This window comes from Lepus europaeus, chromosome 5 (assembly GCF_033115175.1).
Source record: "Lepus europaeus isolate LE1 chromosome 5, mLepTim1.pri, whole genome shotgun sequence".
NCBI lineage: Eukaryota > Metazoa > Chordata > Mammalia > Lagomorpha > Leporidae > Lepus > Lepus europaeus.
Window position 1 is genome coordinate 10,544,253 of NC_084831.1, and position 19,408 is coordinate 10,563,660.

The following is a 19,408-nucleotide window of genomic DNA, read 5'->3' on the forward strand; positions in this document are numbered from 1 at the left end:
CTCTCAAGGTGACACTGGTGGCAGTGAGAGCCGGGACCAGAACTCCCAGGTCCCTTCTTGCCCATCACAGCTGCCCCCAGGGCAAACCAGAGGACTGCGGCCAGGAGCACGCAACCCCCTGCTGCACTCACCTGGGAAGGTGGAGTAGGACACGAGGATGTCACTGGGCGTGGGCAAGCTAGACACAGCATCCACCTGGTCCTCGGAGGTCCTCAGGCCTCCCTGGAACGGGGTGGCATCCGGCTCCAGGTTGTGCCCAGAGGGCCTGTCTTCGGGACAAGCGGAGGCCACCTCAAACCCGTGGTCCTTCTGCTCTGCAGGAAGCAGAAACAAACCCCGCGTGACCCTGAGTCACACAGACCCAGGCTGCAGCCCCACGCCTCAGTCCCATGCGGCCAGTCCCCAGCCCAAGGCCGCTGGACTCCCTCTGGGGCCAGGCTTGCAACGCTGGCAAACACAGCAGGGAACAGGAACAGAAGCTGTGCTGGTTCCCACACCACAGGTGTACACATTTGTGAGTGTAGTTTGGAGGAAGAAAGGAGACTGCAGAACACTTTAAAACACCTATAAAAGCAAGTTACGGGGCCGGCACTGCCGTGTAACAGGTAGTCACCGCCTGCAGTGCTGGCATCTCATATGGGTGCCGGTTCAAGTCCCGGCTGCTCCACCTCCGACCCAGCTCTCTGCTGTGGCCTGGGAAAGCAGTGGAGGATGGCCCAAGTCCTTGGACCCCCGCACCTGCGTGGGAGACCTGGAGGAAGCTCTTGGCTCCTGGCTTCAGACTGACACAGCTCTGGGTGTTGTGGCCATCTAGGGAGTGAACCAGCGGATAGAAGACCTCTCTCTCTCTCTGCCTCTCCTTCTCTCTGTGTAACTCGGACTTTCAAATAAATAAATCTTTTTAAAAATTAAATTAAAAAGAAAAACAAGTTACAAAATAGGCATCCAGAAGAACTAAAAGCAGGGGTTCAAACAAAACTTTACATGCAAAAACTCATGGCAGCATTATTCACAATAGCTAAAAGGTAGAACCGACCCAGTATCCACTGACAGGTGAATGGGAAAGCAAACTGCTGTGTGTTCATACCACGGATTATTACTCAGCCTTAAAATTTAAGTGAACTACTGCTGCACGCTGCAACACAGGGAACTCTGAAAATGTTGTGCTGAGTGAAAGAAGTCAGACACACATGACCACATATGATATGACGTCATTGATACGAAATACCCAGACTAGGCTGATTCATGAGGCATTGTCCCTGGGTTATTACCAAGTGTTCTTTAAGCACACAGTGCAGACACTGATCGCAGACACACACATGCACACACAGGACACCACGGAACATGAGCACCGATCAACACAAGCCCTGGGGAGGATCCAAGCACAAGACGAAGCCCTTCTGGCTCAAAGTGCATAAATTTATGCCAAGACTTAGATTTAAAAAAAACAAAAAAAACAAAAAAAAAACAAAAAAAACAAGCTACCTAGAGCAGAGATAAACAAAATAGAAAAACACTAGGGAAAACCGATGAACATAAAAGTTGGTTTTTGAAAAGAAAGGCTTTACCTACTCCGCCACAATGCTGGGCCCAAATAAATCTTTTAAAAAAAGATAAAGAGAAGGGAACACTTCCTACCTCCTTGTCACAGCCCAGAATTACCGGGACACTAAAGCCACACAAAGATCCTCCATAAAGGGAGACAACAGACCAATGCCCCTTATGAACACGGATGCAACAATTCTCAATGAAACACTAACAAGCCAGACTGCAACACGGGAGATCATACACCTGCAGCTCAGTTCACAACAGCTGAGCTACGGCATCAACCCAGACACCCATCAGCTATGACTGGAGAAAGCCAATGTGAGGACTATCCACCATGGGAGACGACTCAGCCACGAGAGAAGGAAATCCTGTCTTTCACAGCAAAATGGATACAACGGAAACCATCATAGCCAGTGAACTAAGCCACTCCCAAAAAGGCAAATACCGTATGTTTTCCCTGATCCACGGTAACTAACAGAATACAAAATAATGTAATGTATGCTAGCAAAACTGACATCTTAGCAATTGATTATTGTTTACAGCCCTTGTCTCTACTGTTGAGGCACAGTGGTTTTTTTTCTTCTATTTGTTGAGTTCTTTACCTAATGGAGGGGTAAATTTTATGATTATAAAATAAACTGAAAGTAGATCATTGTAAAAATTAAAAGAGTAAGAAAGGAAGGAGGGCCGGCGCCGTGGCTCAACAGGCTAATCCTCCGCCTTGCGGCGCCGGCACACCGGGTTCTAGTCCCGGTCGGGGCACCGATCCTGTCCCGGTTGCCCCTCTTCCAGGCCAGCTCTCTGCTGTGGCCAGGGAGTGCAGTGGAGGATGGCCCAAGTGCTTGGGCCCTGCACCCCATGGGAGACCAGGAGAAGCACCTGGCTCCTGCCATCGGAACAGCGCGGTGCGCCGGCCGCAGCGCGCTACCGCGGCGGCCATTGGAGGGTGAACCAACGGCAAAAGGAAGACCTTTCTCTCTGTCTCTCTCACTGTCCACTCTGCCTGTCAAAAAAAAAAGGAAGGAGGAGAGATGGTGGAACGTGGGCAGGAGGGAGGTGGGATGAGGAGTATGACTATGATCCTACATCTGTACATATGAAATGTGTTCACCTTATATACATTTTTTAAATATGTATTTGAAAGTCAGAGTTACATAGAGAGAGAAGAAGAGGCAGAGAGAGAGAGAGAGAGAGAGAGTTCTTCCATTCGCTGGTTCACTCTCCAGCTGGCCGCAATGGCCAGAGCTGTGCCGATCCAAAGCCAGGAGCCAGGAGCTTCTTCCAGGTCTCACACGCAGGTGCAGGGGCCCAAGGACTTGGGCCATCTTCTACTGCTTTCCCAGGCCATAGCAGAGAGCTGAATTGGAAGTGGAGCAGCCGGGTCTCAAACAGGCGCCCAATATGGGATGCTGGCACTACAAGCGGCAGCTTTAAACACTATGCCACAGCGCCGGCCCCCTTATATAAATTTTTTTAAAAGACCATATACCATGACCATGTGGGATTTATTCCTGGAATACAAGGATGGTTCAACATACAAAAATCAATGTAGGGGGCTGGCACTGTGCGCCAGTTCGAGTCCTAGCTGCTCCACTTCCAATTCAGCTCTCTGCTATGGCCTGAGAAAGCAGTAGAAAATGGCCCAAGTCCTTGGACCCCTTCGCCCACGTGGGAGACCCAGAAGAAGCTCCTGGCTCCTGGCTTCAGATTGGCCTAGCTCCAGCCATTGTGGTCATCTAGGGAGTAAACCAGTGGATGGAAGCTCACTCACATACTTGTGCTCATTCTCTCTCTCTCTCTCTCTCTCTCTCTCTCTCTGTAACTCTGCCTTTCAAATAAATAAAAATAAATCTTAAAAAAAAAAAAAAAGGCAGAAAGGGGGCCGGTGCTGTGATGCAGTGGATCAGTGGATTAACGCCCTGGCCTGAAGCGCCGACATCCCATATGGGTGCTGGTTCAAGACCCAGCTGCTCCACTTCTGATCCAGCTCTCTGTTGTGGCCTGGGAAAGCAGCAGAAGATGGCCCAGGTCCTTGGGCTCCTGCACCCGCGTGGGAGACCTGGAAGAAGCTCCTGGCTTCAAATCGGCCCAGCTCCGGCCATTGCAGCCAATTAGGAAGTAAACCATAGGATGGAAGACCTCTCTCTCTCTCTCTCTCTCTGCCTCTCCTCTCTCTATGTAACTCTGACTTTCAAATAAATAAATAAATCTAAAAAGAAGAAGAGGAGGAGGAGGAGGAAGGGAGGGAGGGAAGGAGGGAAGGGAGGGAGGAAAACACAAGAGGCAGCCGGGGCACCAGCAGGGGAGAGGAAGACTGGGTTGGCGGGAGGTGGGCAGCAGTGTCTCCAGAGCGTGTCAGCCCCGTTAGGCAGATCTGAGGTGAAGGCAGGGCCTGCAGGGCGAGGCATCTCGTGCTTGATTGGTTCTCGGTAGCCTCCTGAATTCAAAACTCCCCTCCCCCCACCACGAAAAGACGGACGCCGGGACACAAAATCCACGCCCGCTGCAGCACACTGCGGTCACTCCAGGAACTGAAGCTTGGCACGGCCGGTGGCAGCCTGGCTCTCGCCAAACCACGCTGACACCGCAGATGCTGCCTTTGTGGGCGGCCCGTCAGCCCTGGTGCTGTGACCGCGTCATGGGGACGTGTTAAAGGGTGTGTTAAGTTCCAACAGTTACATTTAAAATAGCAATCTGGGGACAGGAACTTGGCGTGCGTTCAGGACACCACTTGGGAAACCCACAAAGCATAAATCCAGCGCCTGGGTTCAGGCCCCAGCTCCGCTCCCAATTCTAGTTTCCTACTAATGTGCACCCCGGCAGCCAGCAAGTGATGGTTCAAGTGCCTGGGGCCCTGCCACCCACATGGGAGACGCCGACTGACTTCCGGCTCCCGGCTTCTGCCTGGTCCAGCCCAGATGGCAGCTCTCTCTGCTTCCCAAATAAATACAAATACATATAATAGCAATAGAGTCGGATCCAGGGCAGGTGTTCTGATGAATGTAACCAGGCCTGAACAGAGAAAACCCAGAATTCCTGTGCCTGGCTGAGTGGCACCACCATGTGGCAGCACTGTTAAACACCAGGTCACTCAGCCCGCCCTGGGAAGAAGCAGAGATGGGAACTCCTAGGGGACATCTGCGTCACATTCCAGCTTTGAAATGTTGCTGTCCCCATGAGGTGCTATATTTAGCTTGCTCTTTAAAAAAATTATTTATTTATTTGAAAGGCATAGCTAGAGAAAGAGACATAGAGAGATCTCTTCTAACCACTGGTTCACTCTCCAGACGGCCACAACCAGGCCAAAATCAGGAACCAGGGGCCTCTTCCCAGTCTCCTGTGTGGGTGGAAGGGGCCCAAGGACTTGGGCCATCTTACACTGCTTTTCCCAGGGTTCTACTTCAAATTCAAATATTTAGAATCCATGTAAGATGCGATCAGATCTGAGCTTTGTGCCAGTCTGGGGACCTGGTTGTGGGGCAGATGGCCCTGGCCCTGCTCTCCAAGAGCTGACACCAGATGAGGCCATCTCAACACGAGAAGCAGGTGCTACGGAACAGGAAGAGTGGGCTGGGGCCGCAGGAGCAGCTAATCCCAACTCTGTGCAAGGAGGGGGTATTCAGGGAAGACTTCCAGGAGGTGGCGACTCCTTAGTTCTCAAGACAGAGGTATGTTATAAAGGCCTAAGTTTGGCCCTACCCAACCTCTCTCTGGTGTGGCTCTAGATGGAATCACTGCTCTCTGGACCATGAGCTGATGCTCTGGGGGCTGTGCTCTGCCGTCTGTACCGTGAACCCCAGAGCTGTGGGCTAGAACAACCCCTTCTTCCTAAGTAGCCGGTGTCAGGAATTTCCCTAGAGGGACAAACACTGACCAGTATGCGGGCAGGGTGTGGGGGACATAAGACCAGCGAAACCCCGATGACCCCAAGAGGCTGGCAGCCCAAAGCTGTGTCACACGTTGCTGGTGCGCACGGTACCCCTGGGGCAAGGTGCACGGGGCTGTGGTACAACAACGCCCATTTCTCCGGCAGGTCAGGCCGAAGGGCAAAGAGCCGAATCACCTGCCAGGTGTCCCAGCCCCAGAGAGCCAGGAGCAGAGGGACCTCCCTGGCCTGGAGTCTCTGGTGCTCCCGCCACTGCCATCAGGACCCAGGGAGCTAGCGCTGCCTCTCTTCCCTCTTATTTGATTAGAAAATCGGGAAACCAGGGGTGAATCTTGTGGCACAGCGGTTTAACCCGCCCCTTGGGAGGCCCACATCTCATACTGGATGCCAGTTCGAGTCCCAGCGATGATACTTCTGATCCAGCTCCCTGCTGGTGCGCCTGGGAAGCAGCAGAGGACAGCCCAGCCCCAGCACCCACATGGGAGGCCCGGATGGAGCGCCCGGCTCCTGGCTTCAGCCTGGCCCAGCACCTGCTGTTACGGCATTTGGGGAGTGAACCAGCCAATGGGATCGATCTCTCCCTCTTTCTCTGTCTGCATTTCAAGTAAATAAAAATAAATTACTTTTTTAAAATCAGGCAATGGTGAAGTAGAGGTTAGAGTTACACCCACACAGACGGCAAAACTACAAACAATCCAAATAGTCCTTAGAAATTCCTCGGACCCCCAAGACCCAGCCTCTTGAGAATCCCAACAATGGAATTCTTTCAATTCCCTGCACAGTTCCCTGAGGGATGGTGGAAAGAGGCCCTCGCTGATGGAGGCTGGGAGGGGGTCCAAGCTGCTCCCTTGCTCCCCTTCGCTTGTTTATGTCAAGCCCCTGGAGTGGAGGTCACCAAGGTGACAGAGCCCAGGACACTCCTGCACCATGACAGAGAGGAGTGCTCGCTCCGCCGAGCGGGTGACGCTGAGGCTGGCTCTGGCTGGGCACCGCAGTGACCGTGTCTGGAGAGGCCCCGTGGACACCCGGGGAGGCCGAGCTGCTGCTTACCCCCTCCGCAGGCCTGGATGAAGAATAGCTTGGGCTTCCCACCCAGGCTGGGGCAGCTGGTCCCGTTGAAGATGTTCACGACTCTCTCAACGGGCACGGGGTATCCGTCCGTGCCATAGACGGCCCCAGGGAACTGGAGGTGGCTGGCCTGGAAGACCAAGAATCCTGGTTACAGAACCAAGAAGTGAGGGTCGGCCAAGGGCACTCTGGGCACGGGAGGGGACAGCTCCTTGACACACAGCCCCATGGCACACAGCCCCAGGGGCCAGGCCACACAGAGGACGGCCTCCTACCTGGCAGCCGTGAGACAGGATGATGACCACACAGCAGTCCAGGGCGCTGTGGTCCCGCTGTGCCAGCTCCACCAAAGCCAGGAGCATTTCCTACGAGGGAAGGCTGCAGGTGAGCCACAAGCATGGACCATCAGGCCCCCCTCCCTGGCACCTCCAGGCTGCAAAGGGATCAGCCCAAAGGCTTGGGCGGGGCACATTCTCCACTCCCAGGGGCTGACGGAGTGACAGTCACAGCAGTCAGGGCTCTCAGGGGACAGGTGCTGTGCTGGGCATCCCTCATGTAAGCCCCACAATACAATCCTGTCTTCTACACAGGGAAACTGAGGCACAAGAGGTCACACCGCTGCGCCAAGAGCGCCAGTCCTGAAACCCACACTTCCCTAAGCCTGCGGCTCGAACCTGCGGCCACGGGGCCGACCACTGGGCCACTCCTGCAGCTCCCCCCACCCCGCCCACTTCCTCGGTGGCCGGGGACTGCACCTTGGCCGTCAGGTCAGACTTCACCTCCACGGCGAAGTGCAGCGAGCAGAAGCGGCGCCGCAGTTTCTCGCAGTCAATGTTGGAGCCGTTGCGGGCGCTGAGCCCCGAGGCGCTGCTGAAGTTCACGTTGTTGATGACGAGGCAGTGGCCGCAGGGCTCTGCGTTCAGGACGTACGCCTGCAGGAGCACAGGGCCCAGCATAACCCGGGGTCCCACCGGGCCCCCACCCCCGTCCCCGGCAGAGGCGGCGAGCCCCTGGTTCCCATGCCCGTAGCTCTCGGTCTGCCCCGTGTCCCGGGCGAACATCAGCTCTGGCCTTGGTACCCCCACCCCCAAAATCACTCCCCCAAGAAGGACCTTAAGAATCACTGGTCTCTACTGTGGCAAAAAGTGACCTACATGAAGGATCTCTGTGAGTGAGATCCCAGTGGAAAGAAGGGGCCATCAAAGAAGGAGGTACCTTTCTCTGAAGGGAGGAGAGAACTTCCACTTTGACTATGGCCTTGTCTACATAAGGTCAGAGTTTGTGAACTCAAGAGGCTCCCATAGCCTTGGCAGCTCATGACAAGAGCCTGGAGTGATTACTGACGTCATAAATAAGAGTGTCAATTGTTAAATCAACAACAGGAGTCTCTGTGCACTTGCTCCCCATGTAGGACTTCTGTCCTTAATGTGTTGTACTATGACAATTAATGGTAAAATTAGTCTTCAAACAGTACTTCATACTTTGTGTGTCTGTGTGGGTGCCAACTGTTGAAATATTTACTTAGTATAGAGTTGGGCTTGTATATATAAAGATAATTAAAAATGAATCTTAATGAGGAATGGGATGGGAGAGGAGTAGGAGGTGGGACAGGAATGGGGGTGAGGGCGGATGTATGAGAACCGCTATATTCCTGAAGCTTACCTATGAAGTTTATATTTATTAAATAAAAGTATTCTAAAAAAAAAAATCACTAAGCCGGCACCGCGGCTCAATAGGCTAATCCTCCGCCTTGTGGCACTGGCACACCAAGTTCTAGTCCTGGTCGGGGCACCGATCCTGTCCTGGTTGCCCCTCTTCCAGGCCAGCTCTCTGCTGTGGCCAGGGAGTGCAGTGGAGGATGGCCCAAGTGCTTGGGCCCTGCACCCCATGGGAGACCGGGAGAAGCACCTGGCTCCTGCCATCGGAACAGCGCAGTGCGCCGGCCGCAGCGCGCCTACCACAGCGGCCATTGGAGGGTGAACCAATGGCAAAAAGGAAGACCTTTCTCTCTGTCTCTCTCTACTGTCCACTCTGCCTGTCAAAAAAAAAAAAAAAATCACTAGTCACAGGGCTCTCACCCACAGAGCACCTGAGAATTTCGAGGCCAGCTCAGTGAGCAACTGGGACCTGGCCGCGTGCGGGGGTCGGAGGCTGCTTCCCGCCCAGGCTCACTCCCCTGCTGTCTCCCAGAGCCCACTCTTGTTTAGGGCACTCAGCACTGCAGCCACGCAGGGCTGAGCTAAGCAGACGCTTCACGGGGGGAATGTCACAGCTGTGACATCACTAAGTGGCCCGTGGTTGACAGAAACATCATCCCGTGGCACACGACCCGATTTCCACGGGCACGCCTTTCACTTGCCTATCTTCTCTCTCCCCAGCTAGTCTGATGGCTCCGCCAGGGCTAGCAGCTCTTGCCCAGGGCACTCCAGCATGGAGCCAGGATTGGCCCACGGGAGCCACGTGTGCAGTAAACACCTGTATGAGTGAGCGCAGTGACCGGGGTGGGCAGACGCTGACGCCGCCCCCCACTTTACAGCTGAGGAAAAGCGGGGTGGACTGATCTGCTCCAGCGAGCGCTGGCCAGGGCAGGGTTCATGGACCCCCAGAAGGCTGGAAGTGGGACTCCATTCCAGCCACCAGCCTCGGATCACATGAAGACTCACCAAATCTGCGTTTCCTCTCACACCGTCCTGAGCACCTAGAGAGAAAAGCAAGAGGGAAACAGGGACGTGAGGGTCCCCCGTGAAGACGACCCTCACACGAACAGAGAGGAGTGGGAACTCGGGGACTCCCAGACCGTGCTGGTGGGAGAGTCCTGTGGCATGGCCACCTTGCAGAATTGCCTACAAGTTTTTTTGTAAAAAATATTTATTTATTTATTGATTTATTTGAAAGTCAGAGTTACACAGAGAGAGAAGGAGAGGCAGAGAGACAGAGAGAGAGAGGTCTTCCATCCACTGGTTCACTTCCTAACTGGCTGCAATGGCTGGAGCTGCGCTGATCCAAAGTCAGGAGCCAGGAGCTTCTTCCAGGTCTCCCACGTGGGTGCAGGGACCCAAGGACTTGGGCCATCTTCTGCTGCTTTCCCAGGCCTTAGGAGAGAGCTGGATCAGAAGTGGAGCAGCTGGGACTCGAACCAGCGCCCATATGGGATGCCAGCACTGCAGGTGGCAGCTTCACCTGCTATACCACAGCACCAGCTCCTACTAATAGAGTTAAATAAATAGCTTAAATAAATAGTTAAATAAATAGCTCCTTCTAATAGAGTTAAACTCACACCTGCCTCTGAGCGGCAGGCCCACCCTCAGGTGCATCTCCAAGAGAAAAGAGCACAGAAAGACTTGGCCAGGAGTCTTCACTGAGCCTTATCTACATAAAGTCCCAAACTGGAGATAACCAATGTGACAAGTTGATGGATACACAAACTGGGATCCACTGAGACCCACAACAGCTAGAAAACAAATAAGCTACCGATACTCGCAACACCATGGATGACCTCAAAAGCATTATCAGAAACAAACAAAAACCCAATGCAAAACAGTTTATACGAAGTTCCAGAATTTACACGTAGTTCCTCCATGTATGTGAAGTTCCAGACGAGGAGGAGGAAGACCAGACGCTCCTGGTCCGCAGGTCCACTGGTGCACAGTGGGCCTCCAGAAATGTATTTATTTATTTATTCTGCCGAATAAATAAATGAGTAAAAACACTCATTTCCCTTCAACATCAAGAGTTTTCCCTTTTTTATTAATTTATTTGACAGGCAGAGGGCTGCAGAGGGAGAGACAGAGACAGAAAAAGACATCTTCCACCTGCTGGTTCACTCCTCAAGTGGCTGCAACAGCCAGGACTGGTCCAGGCCAAAGACAGGAGCCTGGAGCTCCATGTGAGTCCCCTACATGGGTGGCAGGGTCCCAGATGCTCAGGCTGTCCACTGCTGCCTTCCCAGGGACATTAGCCGGGAGCTGGGTTGGAAGCAGCAACTTCAAGCTGAGCAGCTGAGACTTGAACCGGCGCTCATATGGATGCCAGCATCATGAGCTGTACCACAGCGCTGGCCCCTTCACTCCCTTTTAACTTATTCATTGATTTGAAAGAGAGAGAGAGATTCTGCCTGCTGGTTCATCCCTCCAATGCCTGCAACAGCCAGGAGCCAGGAATTCCGTCCAGGTCTCCCATGTGGGTAGCAGGGACCCAACTACTCGAGCCATCATCTGTAGCCTCCCAGGGTGCACAGTAGCAAGAAGCGGACATCAGGAGCAGGAGCAGGGTGCAGGCATCCCAAGCGGCTTCATAACCGCTGCACCAAACATCTGCCCTGGTGTTTTCATTTCAATGAGCAAGAACTCAGCTGGCCACCAGTCTGGAAGGCTGTAGGGCTTTTTTTTTTTTTTCCTCTCTTTTTAAACCAAGATAACTTGTTTATCTTGGTGGCTTCCTGAAGCTGGTGGGAGGTTGAAATGATGCTGCCACTCATTGCCCAGAGCAGGCCTGGCCCCTTGCTAGGAACTACCTCTTGCCAATTTAAAAGCCACACTGGAGCAGAGGTCGGCTACATGGTGCTTGAGAGGTGTTTCTCCCAAAACGGCAGCTCCCACGCAGGTGACAAACACATGTGACTAAGCGTGTTTGCAAAAGAATCAGCCTCTTGGCCAGGGAGTCACTGGGTACACGCCCATGTCACCCACAGAGAGAAGTGGGTGAAGGGGGCGTGCCCTCCAACGGGCCTCTTCTTGGTTTCAGTAATGCGGAAGTCCCCGATCACCCACTTCCTGCAAAAGTCCCCGATCACCCACTTCCTGCGAGGCCCTGTGGGGAGCGCTTTCCATGTACGGCCTCGCTGACTCCTGAGAGCAATCCTACAGCAAACGCTGTCATCCGTCCCCTCTGACAGAGCCTCAGAGAGCCCGAGTGGCGCGGGGCGGTGAGCACAGCCACCAGCCCCAGAGGGGAGGGGCCGGGCCAGGCTAACACCAACCTTTACTTTCCAGAAAGTCCTAACCCCGGGAGAGGCATGAGCAGAGAAGCCACAGGGCTGGGTAGGGCTAGGTGTCGACTTCACAGGCCAGGGGGTGCCCAGATGTTTGGTTAAATGCTATTTCTGAGTGTGTCCGTGACGGTCCTTCTGGAATTCTGGGAGAGATTAGCATCTAACCGGGTGGACTCAGGACGGCAGGAGAGTTCGCCACTGTGGGCCACCTCATCCAACCCACTGACGCCCCGAATGCAACAGAGAGAGGGAGAGAGGGAGAATCTGATCTTGGTGGGCCTCACCACCCGAGGTGGGAATGGGGCTTCCTGGCCCTCTACCAAGGACACACACATTGGAAATCCTGACTCTCATACTTGGCTGGAACCACACCACAGCATGCACACAGCAAACTGTGGGCCCGCTCTGCCTCCATGATCATGAGAGCCAGTTCCTACAATGAATCATACAAGTGGGCTTCATAAGTTCACAGACCAGGCAGGTGTCGTGGCACAGCCGGCTCAGCCGCTTCCAATCCAGTCCCCTGCTAACGCGCCTGGGAAGCAATGAATCGATAATGGCCCAAGTGGCGTTGGACTCATGGGCTGGCACTGTGGCACAGCAGGTTAGGCCATGGCCTGCAATGCCAGAATCCCATATGAGCACTGGTTCAAGTCTTCGCTGTTTCACTTCTGATCCAGCTCCCTGCTAATATGCCTGGGAAAACAGAAGAGGATGGCCCAAGTATTTGGACCCTGCCATCCACATAGGAGGCCTTGAGAGAGAGCTAGGAGATTAATTAGATCATTTATGTAAGCGCTTTGAACATCCCTAACCCAAAAACCCAAGACGCACTGACGTGACACTGGAGCAGTAATTTCACACCTGACTTCCCACAACGGATCACTATCAAAATGTAAGCACACTAAAGACACTGTATAAAATTATCTTCACAGGGCCGGTGCTATGGCATAGTGAGCTAAGCCCCCATCTGCAGTGCCGGCATCCCATATGGGCACCAGTTCATGTCCCAGTTATTCCTCTTCCAATCCAGCTCTCTGTTATAGCCTGGTAAAGCAATAGAAGAAGGCCCAAGTGCTTGGGCCCCTGCACCTGTGTAGGAGACCTGGAAGAAGCTCCTGGCTTCGGACTGGCCCAGTTCCGGCCACTGCAGCCACTTGGGGAACAAACCAGTGGATAGAAGACCTTTCTGTCTGTCTCTCCCTTTCGTTGTAACTCTGCCTCTCAAATAAATAAATAAAATCTTTTTAAAAAATACCTTCAGACTATGTGGCATTTATGAAAATATGAATGAATTTCATGTTTATTTGGGCCCCATTCCCAAGACATCCCATTTTGTCTAAAAAAAATAAAAAGGAGAAATTTGAAACAGTTCCAGTCCCAGCAGTTCAGACAAGGGCTGCTCCATCTGCAGTAGATACTCAGTACTGCTAACCACTACCCCTGCTAGTACCGCACGACGGCCCACTGGGCAACCAGGAAACGAGCAGGAAACGAGCAGCCCCAGATCTCCCCGTGCTGCCAAGGAAACCAAGTGCTACTGACGACCACCCAGGTCCATCAGCAGAACAGGATCCAGAACAGGAACCCCACCACCACCTAGCAGTGCAAAAGAAGGGACAGCCACTATGCACAACAACGTGGACGTGTGCCCCAGGGCAAGGATGGGCGGAAGAAGCCAGACTCTGGAGTGCACATGGCGGCACTTCATTCCTACGGAAGTCCAAGGAGACAGAGATGAGAACAGCGATTCCCTTGGGTGCAGGGAGTGGGAACAGACTAGGAGGAAGAGCTGTGGAGGACACTGGGATGACCCAGGTGTTGCTGACCTGGGAGTGCCTGTGGGTTAAAATCATCCAACTCTGCTCTCGGGACTCATGCATTTTGCCAGATGTGGCCTTGTGACCTTAAGTAAATGACTTCCTCCTCCTAAGTCCCGGTTTGCTGCCCGACAAGGGAGGCAGGCAGGGGGATGTACTCTGCAGGTGCACACAGGGAGCAGACTCTGAGCCGAGGCCTCCCTCCTGCCCCAGGCATGGGCTGTGGTGGAATGAGAAGGCCGTGTCAAGATGGCGCTGGCAAGCGAGTGTCAGTTACTCAGGAAATGGCTTCGGAACCCACCTGGCAATGGAGCCTGCCTGGCAACAGGCAGTGATTGATTAGGACATAAACCGCCCCTTGACTGGATTGGCTGCCTCGGCTACATAAGCTGCTGCACCAAATGAAATAAACGAGTCTGCAGGCTGCTCGCCTCTAGTCCACTCCCAGGGTCTGTGTGGTGACTCCATGCCCCTTGCCCCCACCGTGCTTCTCCTCTCAGAACGAACCACAGCAACAAAGGGCCACTCCAAGCTATCCAGAGGCCAATCCTATACAACAGCTGGATCTAGAAACACAGGCCAAAACCTGGGACACCCAAAACAGACCTCGGCATGTGCTTTTCCGAGGAGGGGCTGCCGAAGTTACCGCTCCTGACGACTTACCAGAATGTTCCACCCATCTCCTAGGAATGTTCCTTAGGACAACAGCAAAATTAAATTCTGAACCCCAGCCCACCCAGCTGTACCAGCAGTCACACCCAACCACCAAGCACTCCATCGATACTCACAGACATCACGGAATCCTCCAGAACTGGATTCCACCGGCCTGAGAACCTCTGGCCTGAGCTTGGCTGGACACAGCTCCTCGGGCCCCAGCACTACCGGGGAGAGGTTTCCCAGGGCCGCCTGCGAAGCCACCGCTGTCGGCTTCTCTGGTTGGAAGCCCACTGGTCCCAGCACGAAAGGTGTCAGCGGCAGAGGTCTGAGGGCCTCAGGGTTCTGTTCCTGCCTACTGGCTCGCAGGAAAGAAGCCAGCGTGTGCTGGCCAGTGTCCTCCAGGCAGGAGATGAACAACGGAAGGGCCTGCCTCCCTCGGGTCTCCAGTTCTATGACCAGCTGCCTGGCCTGATCCCGGCGTGTCCCCGCATGCTGTTTGGAAAGAAAGACAAGACACAGTCACCCACTTAGTGCCACCTATTCTCTCCTTGTTGCCCCATTTCCCATCTGGGACACATGGGTAGAAACAGAGCCTAGGGTACCCTGAGCGAGGGACCTGCCCCAGCCTCTGCTCTATTTCAGAGGCATCTACCGTGTGCCCAGCACTGTGCTAAATGCTAAAGACAGCAGGGCAAGGTCTCAGTCCTGAAAAGCCAGTGTTTAGCACGGGTGTAGACAAATCAGCAAGGAGATAAGGGCCAGGGTGGAAAATGCTCAGTGTCAACGGACTTGGCCGGCAGTCAGGCGAGCCCCCACCACCGCCACCACCAAGGGGACCCCAAGGAGCACCAGGAAGCAAATAATGACTCAACGAAAGGGAGGTGGGCCGCGGAGAGGGAGAGGCCTTGGCGTGGCCATGCTAAGAAATGCATCCTCAGAGCTGTGAGGAGCTACGGCAAAGCAGTGGGTTTCAGAACTGTGAAACCCACACAGTTTCCTCACCGTATGCCTTTTCCATGACCTTTCTGAAGACCTCTCATGTGCTTGGATTCCAATTTTATTTTTTGCACCAAAATAAACGTATCTTTTAGTTCCACTTTCCGTGAACTTCTAAGGTCCCCTCATATAAAGAGGTTGACTCGACATGACGTAGACACTGGGTGGACAGAAGAGGGGGCAGTGGTCAAGGCTGACTGACAGTGTCAGGGGCAGGGCCACCAGGTCAGGCAGCAGGAGGAAGATGCCGATTTCCCGCTGCCTGTTCTTGGGGACCCAGCACTGGACAAGGGCCTGGGGACCCACAGACAAGACACCACCTTGTCCCCAAACATCCTACAGTAGCACTAACAGAACTGTCCATGATGGATTGTATCTGTGCTGTCCAACATGGCAGCCAGGGGCCACACATGGCCACTGAGCACTTCGGGACTCTGAGTGAGTACTAACTGAATTTTTTATTTTTTTAATATTTATTATTTATTTGAAAGGCAGAGTTAGAGAGAGGGAGTGAGAGAGGTCTTCCATCCACTGGTTCACTCTCCACAACGGCCAGGGCTGAGCCAGGCCAAACCCAGGAGCCAGAAGCTTCTTCTGGGTATCCCATGTAGGCCATCCTTTGCTGCTTTCCCAGGCGCATTAGCAGGGAGGTGGATCCGAAGTGGACCATGGGGCCAGCGCTATGGTGCAGCGGGTTAAAGCCCTAGCCTGCAGCACCGGCATCCCACATGGTGCCAGTTCAAATCCCGGCTGCTGCTCCTCTTCTGATCCAGCTCTCTGCTATGGCCTGGGAAAGCAGTAGAAGATGGCGCAAGTCCTTGGATACCTGCACCCACATTGGAGACCTGGAAGAAGCCCCTGGCTCCTGGCTTCGGATTAGCTCAGCTCTGACCATTGCAATCATTTGGGGAGTGAACCAGAGGGTGGAAGATCTCTCTCTCTGGCTCTACATCTCTCTGTAACTCTGTCTTTCAAACAAATAAAATAAACCTTTAAAAAAAAAAAAAAAGAAAAGGAAGAAGAAGTGGAACAGTCAAGACTCAAACCAGCACCCATATGGGATGCTGCTGTTGCAGGTGGTGGCTTTACTGGCTACACCACAATGCGGGCCCCAATTTTATTTAATTTTCAAGTACTGAACACTTACATTTCCAACAGCTGCAAGTGGCCAATAACTATTACACTGAACAGCACAGACCCACCACATCACTGAGGAGACAAGTCTCCCAAGAAGAGCAGTCTGGGGCCCTGCTACCCATGTGGGGGAGCCGGATGGGGTTCCAGGAGCCTGGCTTCAGTCTGGCCCAGCCTTGGCCATTTAGGGGGTGAACCGGCAGATGGAAACTCTCTCTCTCCTCCTCTGTGTGTGTGTGTGTGACTCTGCCTTTCAAATAAATAAATAAATAAATCTTTTTAAAAATTAATAAACAGGGGCCACCACCTGCAGTGCCGGTACCCCTCCCCATACTGGCACAGGTTCCAGTCCTGGCTGCTCCACTTCTGATCCAGCTCTCTGCTGTGGCCTGGGAAAGCAGTAGAAGATGCCCGCATGTGTGTGGGAGACCTGGAGGAAGCTCCTGACTCCTTGCTTCAGATCGGCCCAGCTCAGGCTGTTGCGGCCATTTGGGGAGTGAACCAGCAAATGGAAGACCTCTCTCTGCCCTGCCTCTCTGTCATCCACCTCTCAGATAAATAAATCTTTAAAAATAAAATGAATAAATAGGCGGCAGGTAAAGCCACTGCCTGAAGTGCCAGCATCCCATATGGGCGCTAGTTCAAGTCCCGGCTGCTCCACTTCTGATCCAGCTCCAGAAGAAATCGGGGAAGTGAACCAACAGATGAAATCTCTCTCTCTCTCTCTCTCTCTGCCTCTGTAACTCTGCCTTTCAATAAAGTAAATAAATCTTTTAGGAACATGAATAAACAGGGGCTGGCGCCGTGGCTCACTTGGTCAATCCTCTGCCTGTGGCACCCCATATGGGCGCCGATTTTAGTTCTGCCTGCTCCTCTTCCAACCCAGCTCTCTGCTGTGGCCTGGGAAAGCAGTAGAAGATGGCTCAAGTCCTTGGGCCCCTGCACCTGCGTGGAAGACCCAGAAGAAGCTCCCGGCTCCTGGCTTCAGACTGGCGCAGCTCTGGCTGTTGCAGCCATTTGGGGAGTGAACCAATGGACAGAAGACCTCTCTGTCTCTCCCTCTCACTGTCTGTAACTCTACCTCTCAAATAAATAAAATATTTTTAAAAAGAAACATGAATAAATAAATACACTGGTAACACTGGTAACACTGGTCTGAGCACACGCAGCTGGACACGGGCGGTGGGACAGATGCTGCCCACCTGGCGCCCACCCAGGCCTCCATGGGCATCTGAGCTTGTAGTCCCCGTGAACGTGTCCGAAGCAGGAATTGTCACCTCCAGCCATCTCTACTCCCTGTCCAGGCCCCACAGCAGGTGCTCCTGAGACTCACTTGACAGCTGGCCATAGTCTATCACAGACTTGTTCCAGGGCTAAGCCACGGTCTGGGAGGAGGCAAACACACACAATGGTTCCCCAGAGGGCGGGAGGGGCTGTCAGGTCAGGCTGTGGCCAGGTGAGGGAGGGCCCGGGCTGGACAGTCGACACACAGGAGCTGGGTGTGGAGGGCAAGGACACACTGTGCTTACTATGGAGGGGCCACGGGAGAAAGGTGGGTGCCAGGGGGTCCCCCACAGGCTCTCCCTCCCCTTGCAGGTTAACGATGGAGCCTCTAAAAGCTCCTGTCCTGTCTGCGATCTCCTATGTGGTCACCTCCCTGTGGCTTAGCCTTTGTTAATTAGCAGCTGGAAAGATGAGGAAGAAGCATTTTTGCCACTTTGCAAATGCGCAGCCAGTCCCCAGGCTGGAAAGGAGGAAAGGGAGGGAGAGGGTGCCCACACCGAGGCTGGGCCTGCTGGGCCCAGAGCACGGGCCAGAGGCCTGCAGCCAGCCACTCACACCCACTGCACCCCCACACTCTCACCGGCCCCAGGTGAGGGTCAGCCACGAACAACCTCAAATGTATCCTTTCTCTCTGTTATCCGCATCAGGTGTCCTGACTTCCAAAACCCCCTTAGGGACCCTCCAGAGTGGACAGGGCCCCCTGGGCCTGGCTCTAGGCTCTTCCACATCCACCGTCTCACTTGGTCCTTGGGACAGCATCACTGCCCAGGGCACTGGGGCTCAAAGACGCTAAGTGACCTGCCCAAGGATACCCTGCCGGGCAGCCCGACCCCAGGGTGGGTGCCCGGGACCAGGGTGCTACAGAAAGGAAACATCAGGACCCGCACCCAGCCAAGAGGTGCGCGGGGTGCCGCTCACAGGGCACCCCAAAGTGGGGGTACGTGGGGAAGCGAGCGCGGGAGCTGCCAAGGAGCCCCGCGGAAGTCAGGGGCGGCGAGGGAGGGGCGCACCTGGATGGCCTCGATCATGTCGGCCGTGAAGAGCTCGCAGCTGAGCAGCGCGTCCCACAGCTCGGCCACCTGCAGCTCTTTCACCAGCCGCACCCGGCTCCGCCGCAGGAGCTGCCGGTCGGCCTCGTCCATGGCCGGCAGGCGACGCGGACCCGGGGCTCCGTCCGCTTCCGGGCCCGCTCCCCAGCACCGCCCTAAGACCCCGGACCCCGGATCCGCCCCCGACCTAGGACCCGCCTCCGCGTTGCGTCCCAACCCCCCATCGCCTCTCGCTCCCGCCTCCACGTCCCGCCCCCACCCCAGCCGCCTCCCCGCCTGCTCGCCCCCGCCTCTGCGCCCTCGCCACGACCTCACAGTCCACACCCCCATCGTCCGCCTTCCCCTCCTCGCCACGCCCCCAAGGGCCCACTCCGCGCCCTCGCCACACCCCTCCTGGTCCGTCTCACAGCCTCGCCACACCCCCCGGACCACCCCTGCGCCCTCGCCACGCCCCATAGTCCGCCCCTGCGCCTTGGCCACGCCCCCATGGTCCGCCTCCGTGCCCTCGCCACGCCCCATAGTCTGCCTCCGCACCCTCGCCATGCCACTATGCTCCGCCTCCCTACCCTCGCAGCACCCCCCAAGGACCCACTCCGCGCCCTCGCCACGACCCCATAGTCCACACCCCTATAGTCAGCCCCTGCGCTTTGGCCACGCCCCCGTGTCCCGCCTCCGCGGCTCGTCACGCCCCCCCGTTCTCCGCCTCCGCGCCCTCGCCACGCCCACACGGCCCGCCTCCCTACTCTCGCCGCAACCCCCCCAAGGATCCACTCCGCGCCCTCGCCACACACCCCCCCCCGGACCGCCCCTGAGCCCTCGCCACGCCCCCAAGCTCCACCTCCGCGTGCTTGCCACGACCCATAGTCCGCCCCTGCGCCTTGGCCACGCCCCAACGGTCCGCCCCTGCGTCCTGGCCACGCCCCCATGGTCCGCCTCCGCACCCTCGCCACTCCCCCCAGGACCGCCCCTGAGCCCT

The 19,408-nt window shown here is 55.0% G+C and overlaps 1 protein-coding gene across 1 annotated transcript in view; it reads right to left on the minus strand.

Moving 5' to 3' along the window:
* CASP9 (caspase 9) overlaps positions 1-18,564 on the minus strand; it is a 24,077-nt gene extending 5,513 nt beyond the window's left edge. The window contains exons 1-7 of the mRNA XM_062190468.1: positions 18,394-18,564; positions 14,101-14,461; positions 9,166-9,200; positions 7,258-7,434; positions 6,778-6,867; positions 6,485-6,632; positions 132-314 (exon numbers count right to left, since the gene is read on the minus strand). Of these exons, the coding sequence (XP_062046452.1) occupies positions 132-314; positions 6,485-6,632; positions 6,778-6,867; positions 7,258-7,434; positions 9,166-9,200; positions 14,101-14,461; positions 18,394-18,525 (1,126 nt within the window). The 5' untranslated portion in view covers positions 18,526-18,564. The remainder of the gene's footprint in view (positions 1-131; positions 315-6,484; positions 6,633-6,777; positions 6,868-7,257; positions 7,435-9,165; positions 9,201-14,100; positions 14,462-18,393) is intronic.
* Positions 18,565-19,408: the final 844 nt, after the last annotated feature.